Below are 21,424 nucleotides of genomic sequence, written 5' to 3'. Positions count from 1 at the left end.
AACAAACAAATGGATAAAGAAGATGTGGTACATATATACAATGGAATATTACTCAGCCATAAAAAGGAACGAAATTGGGTCATTTATAGAGATTTGGATGGACCTAGAGACTGTCATACAGAGTGAAGTAAGTCAGAATAAGAAAAACAAATATCATATATTAACACATATATGTGGAATCTCGAAAAATGGTACAGTTGAACCAGTTTGCAAGGCAGAAGTAGAGACACAGATGTAGAGAATAAACGTATGGACACCAAGGGGGTAAGTGGTGGGGGGGATGGGATGAATTGGGAGATCGGGATTGACATATATACACTAAAATGTATAAAATAGGTAACTAATAAAAACCTGCCGTGTAAAATAAATAAATAAATAAAATACCTATATGCAAAAATAAATAAAATGCATTTGAAAGAGATGAGCAACTTAAAACAATCTCGTTTATATATAGACTCTATATGAAAACCTCAAGGTAACGTCAAATCAAATATCTATAATAAACATACACACAAAAAAGAAAAAGGATTCTAAACATAACACTGAATATAGTCATCATATCACAAGACAAGAAAACAAAAGAAAAATGACCAACAAAGACAAATCCAAAACAACTAACAAAATGCCAATAAGAACATACATATCGATAATTGCCTTAAATGTAAACGGACTAAATGCTCCAACCAAATGACATAGACTGGCTGAACTGACACAAAAGCAAGACACATATATTTGCTGCCTACAAGAAACTCACTTCAGATCTAGAAACACATGCAGACTAAAAGTGAGGAGATGGCAAAAGATATTCCATACAAATGGAAATTAAAAGAAAGCTAGAGTAGCAATACTTGTATCAGACAAAGTAAAATAAAGATTGTTACAAGAGACAAAGAAGGACACTACATAATGACCAAGGATTCAATCCAAGAAGAAGATATAACAATTGTAAATATATATGCACCCAACACAGGAACACTTCAATATATAAGGAAAATGTTAACAGACATAAAAGGAGAAATTGACAGTAACACAGTAATAGTAGCAGACTTTAACAGCCCACTTACATTAATGGACAAATCATCCAGACAGAAAAATCAATAAGGAAACAGGCCTTAAATGACATATTAGATGAAATGGACTTAATTGATATTTATAGACTATTACCTCTGAAAGCAGCAAAATATACATTTTTTTCAAGTGCACATGGAACACTCTCCAGCATAGATCATATGCTAGGCCACAAAACAAGCCATGGTAAATTTAAATTGAAATCATGTGAAGCATCTTTACTGACCATTATAGTATGAGACTAAAAATCAGGTACAAGAAAAAAAATGCAAAAAAACACAAACACTTGGACGATAAACATTATGCTACTAAACAACCAATGGATCGCTAAAGAAATCAGAGATGAAATCAAAAAATACCTAGAGACAAATGACAACGAAAACACAACAATCCAAAACACATGGGACGTAGCAAAAGCAATTCTAAGAGGAAAGTTTACAGCAATCCAATCTTACCTCAGGAAGCAAGAAAAATCTCCAATAAACAACCTAACCTTACACCTAAAGCAACTAGAGAAAAAAAACATAGTAGAAGGGAAGAAAACATAAAGCTCAGAGCGGAAATAAATGAACTAGAGATTTTAAAAAAATAGAAAAGATCAATGAAACTAAAAGCTGGTTCTCTGAAAAGATAAACAAAATCAATAAACCTTCAGCCAGACCCATCAAGAAAAAAAAAAGGGAGAGTGTCCAAATCATTAAAATCAGAAATGAAAAAGAAGTTATAACCAACACCACAGAAATACAAAAAGTCATAAGAGACTACTATTAGCAACTATAACAATAAAATGGACAACCTAGAAGAAATGGACAAATTCTTAGAAATGTACAATCTCCCAACACTGAAGCAGGAAGAAATAGAAAATATGAGCAGACCAATTACCAGTGCTGAAACTGAATCAGTAATTAAAATACTCCCAACAAACAATAGTCCAGGACCAGATGACTTCACAGACGAATTCTACCAAACATTTAGAAAATACTTACAACCTATCTTTCTCAAACAATTCCCAAAAAATGCAGAGAAAGGAATACTTGAGAACTCACTCAAGAAGGCCACCATCACATTGATGCAAAACCCAGACAAAGATATCACAAAAGAAGAAATTTACAGATTAATATCACTGTGAACATTGATGCAAAAATCCTCAGCCAAATATTAGCAAACCAACTCCAACAATACATTAAAAGTATTATACACCGTTATCAATGGGATTTATCCCAGAGATGCAAGGATTTTACAATATCCACAAATCAATCAATGTGATACAGCCCATTAACACTGAATAAAAACCATATGATCATCTCAATAGATGCAGAAAAAGGTTTTCATAAAATTGAATATCAATTTATGATAAAAAACTCTCCAGAATGTGGGAATAGAAAAAACACATGTCAACATAATAAAGCCCATATATGAAAAACCCACAGCTAACATCATACTCAATGGTGAAAAGCTGAAAGCATTCCCTCTAAGATCAGGAACAAGACAAGAAAACTTTTATTCACCTCATTTACTCAACATAGTTGTGGAAGTCCTAGCCACAGCAATCAGACAAGAAAAACAAATAAAATGAATCCAAATTGGAAAGGAAGAAGTAAACCTGTCACTGTTTGCAGATGACATGATACTATACATAGAAAATACTAAAGATGCCACCAGAAAACTGAGTTCATCAATAAATTCAGTAAAGTTGCAGGATACAAAATTAATATACAGAAATCTGTTGCATTTCTATATACTAACAACAAAATATCAGAAAGAGAAATTAAGGAAACAATCCCATTTACCATTGCATCAAGAAGAATAAAATACCTAGGAAAAACCTATCTAAGGAGGCAAATGACCTGTACTCCAAAAACTATAAGATGCTGATGAAAGATACTGAAGACAACAAAACAAATGGACAGATAAACCAGGTTCTTGGATTGGAAGCATCAATATAGCTAAAATGACCATACTACCCAAGGCAATCTACAGACTCAATGCAATCCCTGTCAAAATACCAATGGCATTTTTCACAGAATTAGAACAAAAAAAATTAAGATTTGTATGGAAACAGAAAGGACTCTGAGTAGTCGAAACAATTTTGAGAAAACAAAATGGAGAAGGAGGAATCAGGCTCCCTGACGTCAGACTATACTACAAAGCTGTAGTAATCAAAACAGTATGGTACTGATGCAAAAACAGAAATATAGATCAATGGAACAGGATAGAAAGCCCAGAAATAAGCCCACAAACCCACGGTCAATTAATCAGTGACAAAGGAGGCAAGAATGTACAATGGAGAAAAGACAGTCTCTTCAATAAATGGTGCTGTGAAAATTCAACACCTACATGTAAAAGAAATAAATTAGAACATTTTCTAACACCATATACAAAAATAAACTCAAAATGGATTAAAGATCTAAATGTAAGACCGGATACTATACAACTCCAAGAGGAAAACAGGCAGAACACTTTTTGACATAAATGGTAGCAATATTTTTTAAAAAACCATCTCCTAGAGTAATGGAAACAAAGCAAAATGAACAAATCAAACCTAATTAAATTTTAAAGCCTTTGCACAGCAAAGGAAAGCATAAACAAAATGAAAAGAACATATGGAATGGGAGAAAATATTTGCAAACAATGCTACGGACAAGGGCGTAATTTCTAAAATATATAAACAGTTCATACAGCTCAATATTTTTTTTAAAAAAAAGGAACAATCAAGAAAGGGTCAGAAACCCTTAATAGACATTTCTCTAAAGTAGACATACAGATGGCCAACAGCTACATGAAAAGATGCTCAACATCTCTAATCATTAGAGAAATGCACATCAAAACCACAATGAGGTATCACCTCACACTGGTCAGAATGGCCATCAAAAAGTCTACAAATAATAAATCCTGGAGAGGGTGTGGAGAAAAGGGAACTCTTCTGCACTGTTGATGGGAATGTAAACTGGTACAGCCAGTATGGAGTACAATATGAAAATTCCTCAAAAAACTAAAAATAGAGTTACCATATGATCCAGCATTCCCACTCCTGAGCATATATCAGGAAAAGACGAAAAATCTAATTCAAAAAGATACATGCACCCAAATGTTCATAGCAGCACTATCTATTGATACAATAGCCTAGACATGGAAGCAACTTAAATGCCTGTCAACAACTGAATGGATAAAGAAGATGTTGTATATATATATATATACAGTGGAATATTACTCAGCTATAAGAATGTATCAAATATTGCCATTTGCAGCAACATGGATGGACCAAGAGACTATCATACTAAGTGAAGTAACTCAAAGACAAATATTATATATCACTTATACATGGAATATAAAAAATATGATACTAATGAACTTACTTAAAAAGCAGAAATAGAGTCTCAGACATAGAAAGCAAACTTATGGGCACCAAAGGGGAAGCGGGGGAGATAAATTAGCAGTTTGGGATTAACACATACACACTACTATATATAAAACAGATAAACAACAAGGACCTAGTGTACAGCACAGGGAACTATACCTAATTCCTTATAATAACCTATCACGGAAAACAATCTGAAAAAGAATATATATATATATATATATATGTATAACTGAATCACTTTGCTGTATACCTGAAACTAACAAAACATTGTAAATCAACTGTACTTCAATTTTTAAAAAATAGTATAAAACTCTAAAAAAAAACCAAGAACTTACGGAAGAGTGACGGAATATGGCTAGTGGTCAGAAGCATACACCTAAGAATTAAATATGTATAGAGCAGGATCTCCATACATACCTTGCCACCCCACCCCCACTGCCCCAGATGTGCAATTTAGGCCAAATTACTTGAACACTCTCTGAACTTCAATCTCTTCACCTGTAAAATAGGACATAATATTACCTGTTTTACATAACTGTTGTAAGGATTGAGCAAATTAGCATATGTTAAGTGCTCTACACATTGTCTCACATAGATTTAGATTTGGACACTGTGATGTAAATGTCCAAAGCTTTCATGTTTCTTGGACTCATTAGTACAGCTTATATTTGAATAGCTTTACTGTCTAATAAGTAGAAATATTACCCAGGGACTATTCAATGATATTTTGTATCTTCAGAGTTTCAGGAAATTATCTGATAATTCCCTCAGAAAGCTTGGAGTATTATTCTTTACAGACTAAACTTGACAAAATGTCTCACAACTTGAAAAAGAAGGCCCGATAGTTAATGACCCTGGCTGAAGAGGCATTAACATTAACGGTTGTCACAAGTTTGAAAGTATTAAGGTATTGTATGACAGGCAGTGAACACTGGCCATTGAGGAAAGGCAGCTTTTAAATATACCTCATTTTATCACTGGCATTAAGTGCTTACCCATTTTCAGCCTGTGTTGTCATCTACTTAGATATCTGTTTTATCACATGTCTGACACAAAAGCCCTCTCTAAATAAACATCAGCCCATTGATCTTACTGGTCAGATGCTAGAATGTGCTTTAATTCTGAAACTTTGTTGTTAAACACTACCTCTTATTTGTCAAATCCTATTAGGTCCACATGTCTGATTATGTGTGTTCCAGTGGAGGAGCTGTGGGGTAAAATCTGTAGAACATGAGTATGCATTTCCAAATCTACACTCTTATGACCATTATTTTATTCTATATCTCCTCCAGGTATTTGCCTGGACTACAATGTATGGTCTTTAACATTCCCCTCTGTAACTGCAACTTTGCATTTCATGTTTCTATGACTTCCCAAATTGATTGTAATTATCCCAAAGTATTAGAATACAAAGACCCTTCTCTTCTATATTGCTTCTGTGCCACATGGCAATATACTGATAATAAACTGAGATAAGACTAACAGTTATTAACTCCTTTTTTGTGACAGGCATGGTGCTGGGTATTTTATAGCATTTACTTCCCCAATAATCCTATAAATTTGGTTTTTAAGTCATTTCCATTGTACTGATTAGGAAATGAGATTCCAAAAGTTGAAATAAGTTACCAAAAATACCATTACAAAAAGGGATAAAAATGGGATTTAAAGACACCTGACTCAATTCCGTTTTCTTGCTGGTATACTCTGCTGCCCCAAATTCTCATTAATCTTTAAATACAACTTACTCATGGGAATGAAAGTATGTAGAAAGGTGCAGCCAGAAGTTTATACTTGACTCTGCTTATTTAAAGAGGAATAGGGGGACGTAACCAAAACAAGCTATTAAAATCTCCTTGAGAAGATAGCTTATCAATAACTTCAGCTCTAGAAAACTATTCCCAGGAAAAAAAGAATCACAGGTGTACTCAAGTGTTTGCAAATAAGAATGCTCACATGAAGCAGATGAACAGTAACTTATTGAAATAAATTTTGGAAAATAAGAGATAAGTTAAATAAATATAGTATACCCAAATAATGGACTACAGCAGAGACATGGAAGGTTATATTTGCAAAAACTAATGACATCTTCATGATATAATATTACTAGAAAAGTGCAGAAGATAAATTGTATAGAATATATAGTATGATCCCATTATACAATGTGTGTGAACTTACACACACACACAAGAACACACACAGAGGGACAGAGAGAGTATAAATGTGATGTTATACATGAGAGTATGTGGCTGAACCACACTGGCTCCATTTTGTCAGCTCCTTCTTAAGCTCCCAGGCCTACTCCCTTCCCTTCCATCCACTGCACTTTATGGAGTTGCCTACTTTGTTTTTTGGCCTCAAAGCTCCTTCTCATTTTGGAGGATATTATTCAATACCTCTGCCTCCCAACAATTGGCAAGCCAGCCAGAAGACAGAAAATGAAACAGGCATGGGTAAAGGAACTGTGTTGGGGGAAAGCCCATTGTCAGTGGTAGAAATTCCAGGATGGCCAGCTTCCTCCATGTGGGGAAATCTAGCCAAGTTTGGAATGCTTCAGGCAGGCACGTGAGTTTGGGGACACCCAGAAAACACCAAAAGGGTTGCTGGACATTCTAACCGAAACAATAGGGAAAAAGAAACTAAGGTGGGAAAATAGGTATGCTATGGCCTCTGCATTGGGCCCTGTGACTGATACAGAAAACGAGCTCCAACTCAGGTAGGAACCAGAAAAATCTAAAGAGGCCCTGGCATTAGAATAAGATCTACAAGTGGCTTGTTCCTCTAGTTAGGATCTACTAGCCAAAAAGTTACAACAACAAGAACACCTGGAGGTCAAGCTAAAATGCCTAAAGTGGCTAAAATGCAAAGGCGGCACCTGTATTCACCAACAAAGTGAATACCATCATCTCACGGGAAGACTGGAATCCCAAATGGTAGGATCCCAGGTGTAATGATTCCTCTGAGTAGGAAGATATAATTGTTGAAGAGAAAGATGACATAAGGATTCATCCACTCATTCAAACAAAGACTCAGGCAACCCGTGAAGAAATATTTACCGCGGGTATGAAGGATTGCTTCTTACAGTCTTGCTCCTGGAGCTTGGTATGGCACCTTAATATCAGTTCTGGCACCTATGGTCAGTAAAGCAATAGCTCTGGTATTTGCAATTATAGCAGATTTCAGTGAAACAGAAAGAGTCCACCACCAAGGAAACAGAAAGGCAAACAAAAATAAAGAAATAAAGGTGAAACAAAGAAAGGATGGAGAAAAAACAGAGAAAGGACCAACACAGTTGACATGCAAACAACTTTGGCAGGATATAGGAGTAGCAAGGACTCCAAAGGAACACATTGATAAGCAACCTAATTAAGTCCTGTTATCTTTGTGGAAAGCCCTAACAAGACAGTTCACTCCTCTGCCTACTGACCATAAACATGTGGCAATGGGTCCCAGTGTCCCATCACTAGAAGTAGAATGCCAGGATAGATCCCCTACATGCAGAGAACGAGGGGTTGGGACAACATTGCCCTCTACTTTGTGTTGTGGGAGGTGACTGGAAGCCGCAAGAGGAATTGATGATTTATTGGACCTGCACGAACAAACGGTCTTAGCACTGGTAGATACCACAGCTGAGTACACCTTACTGCATGACAACTCTTTTAAATTTGGAGGAGAATACGGGCTATAAACAGATACAGGGGCCAAACTATTCAAGTAAAACAAACCAGCTTATATCTCCAAATTGGCTGTTTGCCCCCTGCCTGTCCCTCATATACATTGACCACATACCAGAATATATACGAGGTGTTGATGTTTCACAAGACCTAGATTTGACCACCACTACTGGAGAGTTCTGCCTTCGCATCAGAGTGGTGAAACCCACGTTGGTTGGCCATGTAAAGTGAACCCTTGTCCATTTACCCTGCCAGATTGTTAATGTCAAAGAGTTATAGGCTGCCTGGGGGCTGTGAAGAAATTACTACTACAGTTAAAGAACTAGAAAATGTGGGAGTCGTTAGATCCACGCATAGCCCCTAAAATAGCCCATTGCAGCCAGTAAAATGGCCTAAAGGGACTGTTGACTAAAGAGCATTAAATAAGGTGGTTCCTCCCATCCATGTGGAGGTCTCCAATATTGCTACTATTTTAGAACATCTTTCTTCTGCACTGAAAACTTTCTATTGTGTGCTTGACCTCTGTAACCTCTTTTACAACATTCTTTTGTGTGCTAGCTCTCAAGATCAATTTGCTTTCAACTGGGATGGGAGGCAATGGACCTTTCAGGTCTTGCCTCAAGGTTATTTACAGTCCTGCCATTTGTCATAGTTTAGTCTCTCAAGACCTAGAAATCTGGTGAAAGTCCCACCCTGAGCTGGAATTATTTCATTAGACTGATGACATTATGTTTGACCTCTGATGCCTTGTCACTCGTGCCCCGAACTGCTGCCTCTTTACAGACACATTTACAGAACTGAGGATAGAAAGTAATAAACACTGACAAGATCCAGGGACCTGGGCAGTCAGTAAAGTTTCGGGGAGTTATCTGGTCAGGTAAGACAAAACTTACCACGGACTTGGTTATCGATAAAATCCAAGCCTTGGCCATGCCAGTCAGTCAAGGAATTACAATCCTTTCTGTGGTCACTAGATTATTGTCATCCTTTCATACCGTATTCGGCACAAATAATACGGCCCCTATAGTACTCTCTGGTTAGAAAGGGACAAAAATGGGACTAGGACATCCACCTTCAGGAAGCTTTTGAAAAGGCTGAAATTGTAGTAAAACAGGTTCAGGCGCTGGGAGTACTTATGTGGGACGCTGCCTGTGTGAATTATATGTTGACTCACACCTGAAAGGTCCTGGCTAGGGCCTGTGGCAAAGGCAGGAAAGGAAATGCATCCCACTAGGATTTTAGTCTCAGTTGTAGAAGGGACCGCAAGTGAGGTACAGCCCTACTGAAAAACAGCTCCTTGTAGTCTACCTGGCCCTGCAGCAAAAACAGAAGGCCTCACCATGGACTTACCAGTGTCTGTTCAAACTTCCCTCCCAGTAAGTGAATGGGTTAAGAACATGCTCTTTAAACCAAAAAGTGCCTGTGCCCAAGTAAGCACACTGCAAAAGTGGCACCCATACCTTCAACAAGGTAATGTGTACAATTCAAGCCTGCTGTCCGAGAAATTACATGCTCTCCTTGGGCCAGTGTCTTATGTGAACCTAGACATGGCCCCTCAGATACCACCCATCACTCCCCCTCTCAGCCAAGTCAAAGAGGGAATCGGGACCACTCCTCCTGAGACATGGTTCACCAATGGCAGCAGTCAAGGCAATACCCCCACTTGGCCCACTTCAGCAGTTCGCCTGGATTTCAATGTCATTTGGTTTGAAGAAGGCACTAAGCACAGCAGTCAGCAGGCTGAACTGGGGGCAGTATAGCTTGAGATCACTCATCAATCTACGCCCCTCTATATAGCCACAGACAAGTGGGCTGTGTGAAAAGGACTGACCATGTGGATGACACAATGTCATCAGGAAAGCTGAACTATCTTGGGATGGCACCTGTGGGGAGCTGACCTACAGAGGGACATCTGGGATGTGTGCATACAACCCAGTGCTGCCATCAAGGTAAGGCACGTCTCTGCACATTCTCCAACTACACTGCCTGAGAACCACAAAGCAGACATCCTAGCCAAGGAGGGAGCTTTCCTCCTGGAAGAGTTACAGACTCCCTCGGACGTGGCAAAGTGGCTTCACTGAAAACCGGGACAGACACTGAGGCCCCAACCAACTGGGAGATAGCCAAGAGGTTATACCTCTCCATCAAATACACTGACTGGCAGGCAGTTGATAGGGACTGCCCCCACTGTAGCCTGTGGCAACGACCCCTGAGACATACTCCTGGTCACATCGGACAAGCACTAGCTCGGTGACCAGGTGGTAAGTGGACTATATCAGCCCCCTGCCCTTATCAGAAGGACACAAGTACACACTGACCTGTGTGGACACAGGTACCTGACTGATACAAGCCTTTCCCAGTAAGAGGGCAAATCGAACAGTCACTATTAGGGGCTTGACCAACTTGGAAAGTATGTACTGGGTCCCCATTCACACAGACAGCAACCAAGGGACCCATATCACTTGACGTGATGTAAAAGAATGGACTGAAGCCCAGGAGATTTTATGGACCTTCCATCTGCCATACAACCCAACAGCCACAGGGCTGGTAGAAAGAATGAACAGGTTACTGAAAGAGACATTGAAGAAGCTTTCTCCAGACAGGTCTTTAAGAGGATGTTCTCCACCACTATTAGAAGCCATCTGGCTGTTAAACACTGAACCCACAGCAGGCCACATGTCTGCTTATGAGAGATTGACTGTGCCTGCTCTGCCAACCAGGGCCTTAAAGGTACAAGTGTTAGAAGGAGGACTAAGACCCATCTGATGGGATGTGGGTCTTATCCTAAGAGTGCCACAGAACCTCCTAGCTGGGGAGACTATCTTAGATTGGAGACAAATGGTATACCCCTCCCAGGTGGCTTGGCATCCTTATACCTTGGGGGTAAGGGCTAGGCTCTGGCATAGTATTTCCTCAATCTTTCTATCTAAGTGAAGGCCCAGGCATAACCAAGGTGATCTCCCCCATAGAAATCAAATGGGGGACTGAAGTAGGGCTTCTTTTATGAGCCCCTACTGAAGCCCCCACATATGATATCTCCCTGCCCAGTTCTGACGTAAAGGCACAAAATGTCTGGTATTGTCCTATTGGAAAAGTGTCAAAGCCTAGGGTGATCCTGGCACATGGAGACCAAACTGCTACAGTGTTGTTTCTGAATGAAGATTTGTCCTTCTTGGTACCTTTAAAACACTTATCATCCTTAGCCTTTTCCTTCTAAGATTGGTGCCACCTACCTCCACTAATGCATTCTTGTCCTAGGCTACCATCTGTGCTGACATCCACAACCACTCTGACTTCTGGGTATGCAGATTGCTGCCAATGTCTAGCTCTGAAGTAATGCCAGAGGTATTCTGCCTTTCAACCTTACATCATGGGGACAATGGGTGGGGACAGCATGTAAACTCCCAATATCTGGCTCTAGGGTATTCTTGGAAGAATGGTGGATAAGATCGTGCAGGCCATATAGATGTCAGGGGTGGAGCGTGGAGCTGAACCATACTGGCTCCATCTTGTCAGCTGTATCTTAGGCCTGCAGTCCTTTCCAGATGACTGAGCTTTAGCCTAGCTCACAAAGGAATGGGCCCAAGCCAGATGAGTTCCCTATCAACTTTTACCCTTGTCTTCATCTAAAATGAAAGCTGGAAGAGGGCCTTTTGCTGAGGTAGATGGTTAATGGTCATGAGACCCAGAAGTGGGGTGGGTGCCCCTGGTTCCAGTCTGTGTGGATGTGCTTCTCACTTGGTAGTCAGATTCTGTTTTTAACTTTGGTACCTTTAAATCCCGCGTACCCCTTTTGGCAGTACAAAGCACAGCTGTGAATGCCTCTGGATCTTCTGTTTGCCTGATCTTTCCTACCTGTATGTAAGTTACCCACAATAAACTTTATAATTGCACTTTATGGAGTTGTCTGCTTCATTTTTCAGTCTCAAAGTTCTTTCTCAGTTCGGAGAATATTATTCAATATCTCCGCCTCCCAACAGAAAGAAATGAACTGAAGGCATATAGTTTGATGACATAGTGGGTGATTTTTATTTTGTGCTTATATCTATTTGTAATTACTGAGTGCTTAATTAATGTGACAAGCAGTGTTTTAACTCATGTAAATGTATTAGCTTATGTAACCCTCAAAACAAAATAAGAGGTAGGGGCTATTGTTATACCAACTCTACAAATGAAGAAATTGAGGAACAGAGAGATTAAGTAACTTTCCAAGGTTTCATAGCTAGCAAATGTTAGAACTGGTCTACTTCCACACCCATGCTCCTCAAGGCTAAGCAAACTGGCTCAAATAAGCAAGTGTTATTATTATAAAACAGGCTAACAAATGAATAAAACCCCTTTGAGATGGATTGTTTTTCTTCTCTGCCTTGAGTAAAATCAAATAGGGAATTCAGGCTTCTATTATGCCACAAACAGCACACCTAAAAGAGCAAAGCTTTAGCATCCTCTCCTATGGGGCCCTGCTTTGTGAATTGCTTCTAGACTCACAATCTCCACATTACAAGGCTGTTTTAAACACCCCAAATGCTAAAAAAAAAAAAAAAAAATGCAGGGCATACCAAACTATTGATAGAACAACAACATAAGTAAAGCTCTTCTCTGCTAAGACATACCTGGGCAACTCCCACATTGAGACTTTAAAAGTACTGTCCAAAAATGCCCCTAGGACAAATTTCTCTGAAACTGTGGGGTTAAGACAGACCCCAAAAAAGCACTATTGGGTGAATACAATTCTGAACCACAGGACCTCAGGAACTGCAGAGCCAGAGAATAGGCTGTTATGGCCATGCCTATCACAAGGCTCATTAACAGGATAACACGTAGTCTAATTTCCCTAGCTTATAGTAACTTTATAATTCATCAGTATCACTTGAAAACCTATTTACAGGCTAATATCGAACATTTTGTCTGACAAAAGAAGGGTAAAGTGTGTCTAAGAGATAAACCAATGTGGACTGGAGTGGAGCCACCAATTGTGTTTGAACACTTTGATTCTCTTTCACCATAGATATTCAGAACAGCATCAGTCTCTGTTTCAAACTGGATCACTTCCCACTGGACCAATCAGATTCTGTCTCTTGGAATTGAATTTGCTTTCCCCAGTGCTCAATTAAGCACTAAATGAGTTGGAACTGTAACACATAAATTTGCAAAGTACATCCCACTAGTGGATGGAAAAACGAAAAAAATCTTCAAAGTAAAAGAAGAATAAAGATGTGGAAAGTACTACATGAAAAGAAGAGAAGAAAAAGTATACAAAATTTCATTCATCTTCTTGTTTCATTCACAATACACTTGCAGGCTGCCAAAACCTTTCATGGATTATAAAAGATCACACAACCCCACTTATTATAGTAAAAAAGTAAAACCAGAGACTGAGCCGAACTTGACACTACCATTTCTAATAGTGACAACCTGACAGCAGCAGTAATTTTCCTTTGTACATGCTTTATCTTTTAAAAAAGGCCTATAAACAGCGATGTGCAAGTATGTTTAAGAACACATTTCCCCCAAAAAACCTGAATGTATGCGTGTGTTGTATGTACATAATTTATTATAAATTGTACTGATATAAAGTATGTGTAGCTGAGCAATTTACAAATAATAAAATCCCCAAATGCTAAAAAAAAAAAAAAAAATGCAGGGCATACCAAACTATTGATAGAACAACATGAGTAAAGCTCTTCTCTGCTAAGACATACCTGGGCAACTCCCACATTGAGACTTTAAAAGTACTGTCCAAAAATGCCCCTAGGACAAATTTCTCTGAAACTGTGGGGTTAAGACAGACCCCAAAAAAGCACTATTGGGTGAATACAATTCTGAACCACAGGACCTCAGGAACTGCAGAGCCAGAGAATAGGCTGTTATGGCCATGCCTATCACAAGGCTCATTAACAGGATAACACGTAGTCTAATTTCCCTAGCTTATAGTAACTTTATAATTCATCAGTATCACTTGAAAACCTATTTACAGGCTAATATCGAACATTTTGTCTGACAAAAGAAGGGTAAAGTGTGTCTAAGAGATAAACCAATGTGGACTGGAGTGGAGCCACCAATTGTGTTTGAACACTTTGATTCTCTTTCACCATAGATATTCAGAACAGCATCAGTCTCTGTTTCAAACTGGATCACTTCCCACTGGACCAATCAGATTCTGTCTCTTGGAATTGAATTTGCTTTCCCCAGTGCTCAATTAAGCACTAAATGAGTTGGAACTGTAACACATAAATTTGCAAAGTACATCCCACTAGTGGATGGAAAAACGAAAAAAATCTTCAAAGTAAAAGAAGAATAAAGATGTGGAAAGTACTACATGAAAAGAAGAGAAGAAAAAGTATACAAAATTTCATTCATCTTCTTGTTTCATTCACAATACACTTGCAGGCTGCCAAAACCTTTCATGGATTATAAAAGATCACACAACCCCACTTATTATAGTAAAAAAGTAAAACCAGAGACTGAGCCGAACTTGACACTACCATTTCTAATAGTGACAACCTGACAGCAGCAGTAATTTTCCTTTGTACATGCTTTATCTTTTAAAAAAGGCCTATAAACAGCGATGTGCAAGTATGTTTAAGAACACATTTCCCCCAAAAAACCTGAATGTATGCGTGTGTTGTATGTACATAATTTATTATAAATTGTACTGATATAAAGTATGTGTAGCTGAGCAATTTACAAATAATAAAATATATACAAATAATAAAATATATACAAATAATACTTTTATTGTAAATTCTATAGACCCAATTGATTCCCACAGAATGTCTTAAGCATAGACAACATCAAAACAATATATCAAACCCTGATTTGTAGTGTTTGCCACTTTCCATGATATAAATATTCCCACCACAGTCAATTTCAAGCTACCAAATGTGATGTCACTGAACATGGATTGAGATAAGATGAGCAGTAGCACATAACTGCATAATATTTTCAACCCACAGATTTAAGAAACAGAGCATAGATGATAGTAAAAAATCTAGATAATAATAAAATATGGATACTAAAATAATTAGGAAGTAATAATTTTTGAGTATGTCTTAACTTTTTCTTTGATATAATTTAATTTTAGACTTACATAACTTAAATTTTTAAAAATCTCTGTATTTAACCACTGGCACACGAATTCCTATTTCAATCCCATTTAAGCCAGTTCCAGCATGCCATTGAAAAGTATACTCCTAGCGCCTTACTGAGGCAGGTACTGTTAATCCAAACCAAGTAACTACAGTCAGAGTCATTAGCTCATCAAACAAATAAATTAAAATATTTAGTGTATAGGGAAATGGTAAAAAAAAAAAAAAGCCTGGTACAAAATTTCCAAAAGACAATTCATAAGCCTTGTGTAATATGAGGTGTCTGAGAAGTCAGCAGTGCCAGGAGAGCCTAAAAACACCTTGTCAGCAAGTTGAGAATGAATCACCAATGGCCCTATCCAAGGCAAACAGAAATTTCTGACTACCACTCACACACTAGGTTCAGAGTTGATTTATTTATAGATTTGTTCATGCCATCAATATCTTTCTTTTAATTTAATGTATATAACCAGCACATGGAAAACTTGTTAAAAGTACAGATTCCTGGACCTTAGTCCAGAGATTTTCATTCAGTAGATCTGGTGTGGGGCCTAGGGGTTTGTATTTTAACAGGCAAACCCCTCTCCCCATGACAGATGATTCATTCAGAGAATTACATCATCCAGCATTTACTGACTACTTATTCTATGCCAAGTTCAGAATGTGTAGATACGAAAGAGACAAAACTTGTCCTCAAGGAGACTACAGAGACCAAGAATTATAACTATAATATTGGTACATACCAGCTGCTTTGAGAATACAGCAAAATCCAGCTTGGAAGAGGGGTCATGAGAGAAAATGATGTTTGATCTGAGCCTTGAAGAAGGAGAACAAGCTAATCAAGAAAAGAAGGGGAAGAGAGGAAGGGACGTTCATGGCAGAGAACAGCATGCGTAGAGCCACATAGGCAAAGAGTTTGGCCCAATAGGACAACAGCACATGCTTTGGGACTGTACCTCTTATTAGTGTTCTGTAGCCACATTTACCTGGCCCCAGTTTTCGCATATAGTAAGCACATATTCGTTAGACTATGTTCAGTCACAGATTTCATGTGAGGAGTGGTGGGAGATTAGGCAAGACAGTTATGGCCAGGTCAGGAAGTGCTTTTTAGAATTCCTAGTACAAAGTAGGAATTACTTTTCCACTTTGTATTCTTCCTTCCACACTAGATTTTAAAATTAGTTTTATCACCATTACAGGATTATTGCTTTGAAAGGATTTACATGTGATACCTAACCTACAAAATCTAGAAATATAGTCTGCCCTCCCTGCTTTTATACTTTATAAGCTAATTTCTCAATCAGAGAAAATGACAAAAATCATCAAAACAGTGTGTGAGAAATAGTGCAACAAACCAAGGTCCCAGGGAAAACAGTTAATTACTGCATATTATTTTTCCCATTGGTTTTAACATTATTCTATATTAATCTGTCTTCAGAATAAAACAGGAATGTTATAAATGTTACTTTATGTTTCTAAGGTTGTATCATTTCAGCTATAGACACTAATTAGGTAACCCAATAACTTAAAAATCTTAAATGTTAAAAAATTAACATAATTTTTAAAATGAATGCAATAAGAGCTAAATAATGAGTAGAAGCTTAGGTCAAAGAGTAGGAGCTTATCTCTACATAAATATAGCTAGAAAAGTGTACTTGTCACTCTAACACACCAACTTTGTAGCTACTACAGAAACTCCACATATACTGCCCTTTCTCTCATACCAACCATGCCAATCTGTCTTGTCTCCACTCAAGCCCCATCTCTTCTTTGCAGCATATTCCAGGTACTCTGTTCCACAATGATCTCCTCCCTACCTGTGCATGAACCTCATCTTTGGATTTAGTCATATGTTATTGTGTGTTATATAATCTAATATTATATTTATCTCCCAACCAGATTTTACGTTTCAGCAAACTTCTCTTGCATTTCTCATGGAGCATGGCATAGGGCTAAACACATAAGACACTCAAACACTTCCATAAGTGAATAGACGAAATGATTTCCATGAATTGTGTTTAGCTTCAAGCTTCAATTGCTGATTTTCTCACCTCCCTCAAAATGAAGACGCAAACATCATAAAACTTTTACAAAGTCTTAGATTGGACACAGTGAAAGGTTATCAAAAGGGTTGTCAGCAAATCATAAGAAGTCTTCAATATGAAAAGGCAAGGTAATTCCTTGCTCTGCTTGCCCATAGTAAGGCTAAGGGGCCTACAGCTGTGCCTTGTTGCTAAGTAAAATCCCCACAAACAACCAGGAAATATGCTTTTTATACATATCAAAGAAGAAAGAGAAAGAGGTAACAGGTTTCTCAAGGCCACCTCCATCCTTGTATACTTTAACCAATTTATTGAAGTTCAAAAGAGAAGGACTATTTACAGAATTCCATAGCTGAATCATATATAATGCATTTATTTAATAAATACTATTTCTAATATCATAATAATAAGTAACATTTTTTAACACTTTCTTTTGTGTCATACTTCATGTTAGTATTTTTCAGATATCATTTTATTAAACTCTGGTAACACTCTATATGACATAAATACCATAATTATCTTCATTTTAGACATTAGAAAGCTTAAAGACTTGCTTCAAGGCAACAACACGAGTAAGACAAAGCCACAATACATAACCAGGTCTCTTATGCCAAAGCCCAAAAGACACCACCATCTATCATTACAAGATCCAATTATCAACAGTATAAATACTATAAGTACTTGGGTTCTCTTTCAGAACTTTTTATTCTATTTGAACATTTAAAAATTAAAAACAATACATAAATCAGTGGTATTAAAAAAGGCTGAAACAAGGGGATCTCCAGGTTCTGAGGTAGCAAGCTGAAAGAAACTGGCTTAAAGCCAATTGACTTCAGGATTCCCAGTACTACACCCATAGCAAACAAGCATCAAAGGGAGGAAAAAAACAAAAAAAAGGAGTTAAATACGGACCTTATTGGCAGAAAGACCAGCTAAGGTAAAATTTCCCCATCACCCCTAAAGAGCTTATGGGGAATTCAGATTTAATTCACATTTGCATTCATTCCATGTACAGGCCCCATGCCATTCAGACTTGCAGAATGTTCAGCAGAGAATAAGAACTCTAGAAAATGCTGTTATTGTAGGACTTTAGGCTGTGCATTATCTGTACACATTAATAACCTCCCTCTAGCACGCAAAGCTAGCTTCAGAGAAAAGAAAAAGGCCAGAAATTAAGGTCTAAAAAGAATTTTCCATAGTTTCACTTGTTCAATTGACAGAAATCTCAGGCAGCATTTAAAGCAGTGACCACAATAAGGCAAAAGCTTAATGTTAGCAACCACTATCAGAATTACTGTTATGGTCTGAGGTCACTTAAGAGGAAGCAAGCAATCATGGGATATAGTTTCAGGGATAGCTATAAGGCTATCTATCACCTAGCCCCTAATACCTCGGGGTAGGGGAATGTTGGTGCTTGAGTTTCCACCAAAAAAAAATTAATAAATCATTCCTTTGGCTTTCAAGCTTAGTCTTGTGACAATGCAAAATTAAATACCACTGGGTTGATAGCAGTTTATGCCTTGGGGCTTATTTACATCGAAGATTACCCATGTTTATTAGATTTCTTCATCATTTTTTCCTTTTTTTGCTAAGAAAAGGAAGGGGAGGATTTGAGGGCATTAAAAACAAGCAAAAAGTGGACAGGTGAGAAGAGCTTTCCACTGAGGAAGATCAAAGTATGCAAACAAGGGAGTGGGCTCCAGTCAGTAGTATAATTTGCAAGTTCTCTCTCTCCTTCTGTTGCCATTACAAATTTAGTGTAGTCTGTCCATCTCTTTCTCAAAATCTTCTGCAATATAGCAATTATGCTGCTTTATTTACAAGGAAACTGACCCAAAGAACGTCACGCAAAGGAGTTTGAAATGTACAGCAGAGTGTAGGTTGTTACACACACTCAAATGTATCCACTTGCAGGCAAAAAGTCTTGACTTCCCACATTTTAGGTTAAGGCTGCAGCCGAAATCTCCACCTAGAAGGCCAAAGGCAAAGAGCCCGAGGGGCGGGAAGCAGGCTGGAGGGCTCCAGGAAGTGGGTGGGGAGGAAGCTGCCGGGTTTGGAGCCAACCGTGCAGACAGCAGGTTTGCACACGCCTACCAGAGGGAGTCCTGGGCCACTGCGCGCATTGCTCACAAGCGCTTTTGGCAATGCTGTCCCCTTCGATTACTGTCATCACCCAACCCCACAGCTCGGGTGTGCGACGTGAAAAAGGGCTTGTAAAGTGGGCGGCGGCCAGGGGTTCCCGCCGCTGAGTCACAGCCCAGCCAACTTTTACAGCATTTCCCAGAAAGAAAATGAAGTCTCAGTCCCGTAGCCCACACTCGCTCCTAGTTGCGGCTCTCCGCTCTGTCACTCGACCCGGTGGTGACTCGAGACCCACAATTGGGCTATTTCCCACTCACTGCGCAACTTCACACCCGTGCAAAGCCTCGGGGTACCCTGAGCGCTTGCCAAGCGCTACCGACCGGGTAGATGGGAGGGCAGAAGGAAGGGGGGGGGAGGGCTGCGTCCTCACCTGCAGGACACGGACACCTCCACTCGTGTGGCCGGGATGGCCGCGCTCAGCTGGTTTAAATCCCCGAGGCCGGCGTTGCTAGTGTAGCGGCTGTCCATCTTGGAGGTAGGCGCCGTGGGCTTCTCTGGCGCCCACATCCAGAGCTCCGGCCGACTGAAGGCTCCTAGCCCAGCTCCCGACAGTCGGGGTTGGGGGTTGAGGGTGGAGGCAGAGGAAGAAGGCGGAGGCAGCTCGCGGGAAGTGGGAGGGAGGGGAGAGGCGGACCTCAGTGCAAAGCCGCGAGGCAGCAGCAAGCCAGGCCTGCACAAGCTGAAGCTGCCGGGCAAGTGGCGCACCGGGCTCTCAGCTTCCCTGCCCCCTCCTTGCAGGCAGCAGCCCCGGCTGAGGACACTCCGCGATCCTTTCCCGGCTCTGAGCGTCAGGCTCTGCCGAGCCACCGGGCAGCCTGGCGGGATGGGTGGCAGCAGACCCAGAACCCAACCGTCTAGTACAGCAAGCTTAGCCCAGTTTGGAGTGCAGTTAGGGTTTTGTCTCCGCCTCTTCACACCCACGACAGTTCCTAAATCCCGCATCATAAGCCCACCCCTTCCCATCCAGCGGTGATCCTCACCTCGCCCTTGGAGTCCACGGAGGTCCCCCCCACTACGCCATAGGACAGACGAGCCGAGTCCCCGCTTCCGGACTGTCCACCCGCGGCCGCTTAAGGATTGGGGAGGATGAGACGGACTTGGGGACGATCTCCAGCCTTATGTATGCGGTGGTAAAGTAACAAATCAATATATGGAACAAGAAGAGAGCAGGGTGGACCTAAGGTGGAGGGGAAAAAAACTATATGGGATTTAAGGAAGCCATCTGGTTTCCCTCTTCCCTCAATTCTTCGGAACATGGGGGTCTAAAGGTGACAATCCTTCTACCTTCGGGGCTCTTCTGCGCCGCCTCGTTTCCAAATGCATGGAAGTTACACTCTAAAACCTGAATCACAACCACAAAACAGACCTCCCTCACTCCGACTCCCACCCGGCAAGACCTGAATGAACCTGGACGGATAAAAGCAGAACTGAGCCGGAGTGAACGCCGTGTTTGGAAACTGGATTCTGGGGCCACCAGACTTGTGCCAGGATGCAGAAGCTGCAAAAGCCACGGGAGGTACCCGCCGCTCCCCTCCATTACAGCGACCTTTATTACAGGCACCTTCCCTCCAGCGTCACCCGAGCGCCTGAGGGGCCCCGGACGCTCACCACCAGGGGGAGACAGAGATCAGGACGCGGAGTACCGCGAAGCAGGAGAGTGGGTATGGGGGGGACGGAGGGTTATGAGTATCCACCTTCCTTTAAAGCGCCAAAGCACTGAGTTGTCCGCTGGCAAGACTAACTCAGGGAGGAACCGTTTTCGTGATTTGAGGACCTACCCCACGTTGGTTGTAACATTTTAATACAATTGGAGCCACCTGCGTAGAGACTCTGTAGAGTTGCAGGTGAGGATGTGTGGGTGCAGTCTTGAGGCTTTGCGCTGCCAAAAATCCTTCCCACGTTTCATTCTTGGTTTCCTTCCTGATCTCCCCACCTACCACTTGTAACACTTTAGTCTAGAGTTTTCTGTTTCCCTTTCCCTATTGGAAAATGTCCTAAAATTCCAGACATTTCTGTTATGCTGCACAAAATTAGCTTGGAGGACGAGACCTA

The 21,424-nt window shown here is 40.0% G+C and overlaps 1 protein-coding gene across 2 annotated transcripts in view; it reads right to left on the bottom strand.

Annotated features, from left to right (window-relative positions):
• The window catches only part of CPNE8 (copine 8), a 321,663-nt gene extending 301,006 nt beyond the window's left edge, over positions 1-20,657 (bottom strand). Inside the window, exon 1 of one of the 2 annotated variants that reach the window (XM_024122759.3) lies at positions 19,743-20,657. In XM_024122759.3, the coding sequence (XP_023978527.2) occupies positions 19,743-20,335 (593 nt within the window). In that variant the 5' untranslated portion in view covers positions 20,336-20,657. The remainder of the gene's footprint in view (positions 1-19,742) is intronic. The other variant, XM_024122760.3, reaches the window with a different exon arrangement.
• Positions 20,658-21,424: the final 767 nt, after the last annotated feature.

This window comes from Physeter macrocephalus, chromosome 6 (assembly GCF_002837175.3).
Source record: "Physeter macrocephalus isolate SW-GA chromosome 6, ASM283717v5, whole genome shotgun sequence".
NCBI lineage: Eukaryota > Metazoa > Chordata > Mammalia > Artiodactyla > Physeteridae > Physeter > Physeter macrocephalus.
Note: the sequence above shows the minus strand (reverse complement) of the source record. Positions and strands in the feature narration are given on the sequence as shown.